The following is a 4,343-nucleotide window of genomic DNA, read 5'->3' on the forward strand; positions in this document are numbered from 1 at the left end:
GAGCTATTTTAAAAGTTGTTGAGCTATTTTATGAAGTTATTGAGTTTAATAATTATTGTGTTAAGCTCGATAACTTTATATCATAACTCGATTATTTTGTTAGTAGAGCTCGATAACTTTATAACAAAGCTCAACTACATTAAACAAGTTATATATACAACCAGTTGTATAATACATTAACCGATTAATTTTAAAACCTCTTATACCTCTTGTTACATTTTATCCTAATATTGGTTGTGACTGCAAGTTAAGTTAAAGACAGTCTTAAACAAGCATTTGTGTTATTTTGAAGGTGGTCGAAACATGAAGGCCTTATTACGGATATCGATACGGGCTTTGACTATATGGTGGTGTCTTATGCAAGTTTCAAGCTACCCTACCTTAACCTTAGACCTTGACGATCCAACCACGGAAAATTATTTAGCGTTGGTGGTTGCCCTTCGAGCCGCCCTAAGAGGGGACCAAGTCACTTGCGGTTTACCCGTGCTACGGAAAACCGCAAGAGCAGAGGATCGGTTCGTGTTAGTAGAACTCGAAATCACTACTACAATCAAAGTAACACTCGCAATAGACGTTCTTAACGTCTACGTAGTTGGTTACCTTGACAAACACGGTACATCATATCGCGCTAATTTACTTAAAGGGATACCGGAAATAGCTATGACGGACTTATTCGAAGAAGCGCAAATTCGGCGACATATTCCGTTTTCAGGGGATTATCCTCAATTGGAAAAACAAGGTGTCGATCGAGATACGCTTCCTTTAGGACTATTTAGGTTAAAAGCCGCGGCTAAGTCTGTGTATGGCGTAGACAAGCCGAAACCTAAAGATGAGGCGGGTTTTTTAATCATTGCGGTACAGATGATTTCTGAAGCAGCGCGATTTAAGTACATTGCTAAACAGATACGGTCTATTCAACCGTATGAGTCTGTTTTACCGAATCCTAAGGTTTCGAGGTTGGAGAACAAGTGGGGTCCACTCTCGGAGGCTATTATAGGGTCGGATCACTGTGGCGAGTTGATGAAGCCGGTGGAGTTGTTTGATGAACATAATAATCAATGGATTGTTAGACGAGTTGATGAGATTTCTGCTGATATGGGCATACTTAAACACAGTTCCCCTAGAGTGCAAGTCTCTTAAGCTTTCTTAAGTGCCAACAGTTATTTTTTTTTTTTTGATGACGAGGTGGTTGAATTCCCCCGGGCCCATGCATTCCCGCACCACCACATGGACCATGTAAGCTGGGATCTCTCAACTCTTGTATTTCTGCAAGCTTTAACCTGGCTACCACTGGACTAACATCACTTGGTTGTATTGTATCTTTGTATATATTTACTTGTGAAATAGTATGAATAAATGTATTGGAAAAAGTAAAAGATTTCTATTTTACGATAAGTGGGATGATTGGTAAACGGCGGATTGGTAAATTTTCAGCATATTTAAGGCGTTTAACATGTTTGAATCATCAATCTAATATTTTGAATGTTTGGTAAATGACATATTGAAAGAGTAAATTGTAGCTAAATCTACTCTTTTCCAATATGCTGCACCACCCAACATATTCACATTAGTAGATTGTGAAATATGAATCCGTCAACCTTTATACATAGATACAACAATCTATTAACCAAAATCCGTTAACTACCAAACACTTTAGTCAAATCTGTCAATCTAATCTGTTATTTACAATCTGCTTGATCAATCTGCTAAGTACCAAATAGGGCCATATAGGGCTGAAAATCGGTCCAAGACCGGACCGAACCGGACCAAACAGGACCGAACCGAAAACAAAAATTTAGTGGACCAAAGATCGGACCTAAAACTTTCGGTCTTGGACCAGACCGAACCCGAAATATTTGGCCCGGTCCGGTCTTGGACCGAAATGGACCTAAAATTAGTTTTTTCACTATTTCGTATACGATAATTACATTTTAATTCCGCTATATAAAATGCATTTAAATTATTAGACGACTGTTTTTATGAAAATCATTGACAATACTAATATATAATGTCTTTTGAAGATATAATATTAATTTGATTCATAATATTTTAATGTTGCGTCATTAAAAGCATGAAATTTGGTCCATTCGATCCGGACCTAAATTAACCGGTCTTGGACCGGACCGGACCGAAGACCAAACCTTGAGAAAATGAGGACCGAGGACCGGACCAAAATAATTCGGTCCGGGTTTGATCCAGACCAAATGATCCAATCCGGTCCATTTTTTCGGTCCGGAGCTAAATTTGCTCACCCCTGGGCCATAGCCTATCCATATATATGTTGAGGGTTGATAAACTAACCCATCTTGTCCCAATACTCTCAATTCGTTTTACACACAGACTTGTTAAAATCGATTGTTTCACTTAACTACCCTTATATGAGTGTATATACCAATTAGCTTTACACAAATATATGGCTATATAGAAAATAAATGCACTTTTACAATAAAGTAAAATCGCTTTATTTAAAATATTAGATCATTAAAATAAAAATATTATTTTATATTTTTATTAAGTAATTTTATTGGGTCTAATGTTATCGGGTTATTTTTACACAAAAATAGGTCTTATAAAACTATTTGTGCTTGATTTATATGAGTTGATCATGGGCTAGGCCCCAACTAATTACAATTGGGCTTGATGTGCAACTAAGCCCAAGGTTAATATACAGCCTTCCATGCTTCTTCAGTTCTTCGGGCCGTAGTTGGTCTTTATTATTTGAAACGCAAAATGTCTTGTGATTTGTGAAGTTATATTTGCAATAATTGCATGTAAAACGGTTTTTTATATTTGTTAATAGATGTGAAGTTGTTGCTAGGTACATAAAATAAATAAATAATAATCGAAATTTTGCATGTCAGCTGACAAATTTGGGTTTCTTATAACATATCCGTCTCATCTCTTTTGTCTTTGTATCAAATTTCGTGTACAGTATTGTTTGATAAACGACATGTTGGAAGATTTTTGCGGTAAGTAGATTATACATTTGATGTACTACCCGTCTACCACCAGTTGTATAATTTTTGAGCATTAAAATAAAATTTATGAGTTTTGTTTTAAAAATTATGAGTTTACTATAAAGTTTCTGAGTTCATTCATTTAAACATTAAGCTTAATTTTTTTGTAATAAAACTCAAAAGTATTACATATAAGCTTAGTTAAATTTGAGCCTAAATGAAAAAAAAAATTAAAATCTAACTTATAAACTTGAATAAGCTCTAGAAAAAATACACATATGCTTAAAAACAAATAAAGTTTGAGGTAATAAGCTTAAAAAAAAACACAAATGCTAAAAAACAAATAAAATCCGAGGTAATACATCCAATGTATGATCTTTTTCCCCAGATTTTCGGCATAAATGCATAATCAAGATTTTTGACATGTTTGACTGACTAATTAATACTGAGTATGTCATTTTGGTTGTTTGGTAATTTACATAATGAAAGAACATATTTTGAGGTCAATATGCTATTTACAACATGTTGCTTTACCAACATATTTGTTGATATATTCTAAAAAATAAAAATTTACGTAATTTTACAAATAAAGAGAATGATCGATTAATGTTAATCGATCTGCTGATTATCAAACACTCTAATAAATTCAACTGACTATAATATGCTGGTCAAATATGTCGTCATCTTATATCATTTACAATAAGCTTTTATAAGCTGCTTACGTTAAAAGTAATCCGCCGATTATCAAATACGACCTAAATGCAAAGAAATGATAAGAATGACGGAAGGTATATACTCCCTCCAATTTCCTATTATCTTCCCTCTTTGCTTTTTCACACAAGTTTGATTATCTTCCCTCTTTCCTTTTTTGGTAAGTTTCATTCATTTTTTTATTAATTTTTCTCTCCTAAAAAATCAACAACTCTCATGACTTTATCTATTATTTATTCATCATTCATTCTTTATTGTGAGTTAGATGGTGCTTCCAAAGGAAGCACAGCAGTTGATCAAGTTCCTGACAGTCAAGCCAGACGAAAACAAAGACTGCAGAGGCAACAGATGAGTGACTCAGTGGACTGAGATGATCACAAATGTTTCTAGATTAGTCTAGAAGATTCTGGATTAGTCTAGACAGCTCTCTAGGTTGTTAGAAATCTGTTAGGTGCTTCCGTAAAATCAGGGAGGTAGTTAGGAGTTTGTTAGAAGATATTTTACTGTAAATTGTAGAGTGAAGAATTCCTATAAATAGCTTGTACTCAGATTCATTTGATTAAGTTAATACAACTACAATTTAATTTCGTCTTTCTCTCACAACAAACTATCATCATCAATCAGTTTTATCTTCATCAATGGATCTTCAAGCTCATTTCAATGGTGTCCATACTT

The 4,343-nt window shown here is 34.2% G+C and overlaps 1 protein-coding gene across 1 annotated transcript; it reads left to right on the plus strand.

Annotated features, from left to right (window-relative positions):
* Positions 1 to 303: 303 nt before the first annotated feature.
* LOC141612605 (antiviral protein alpha-like) lies at positions 304 to 1,140 on the plus strand. Its single transcript, XM_074431417.1, has one exon. It carries the CDS (start codon positions 304 to 306, stop codon positions 1,138 to 1,140), a length of 837 nt encoding a protein of 278 aa, XP_074287518.1.
* The last annotated feature ends 3,203 nt before the right edge of the window (positions 1,141 to 4,343 follow it).

Source organism: Silene latifolia, chromosome 11 (assembly GCF_048544455.1).
Source record: "Silene latifolia isolate original U9 population chromosome 11, ASM4854445v1, whole genome shotgun sequence".
NCBI classification, from domain to species: domain Eukaryota; kingdom Viridiplantae; phylum Streptophyta; class Magnoliopsida; order Caryophyllales; family Caryophyllaceae; genus Silene; species Silene latifolia.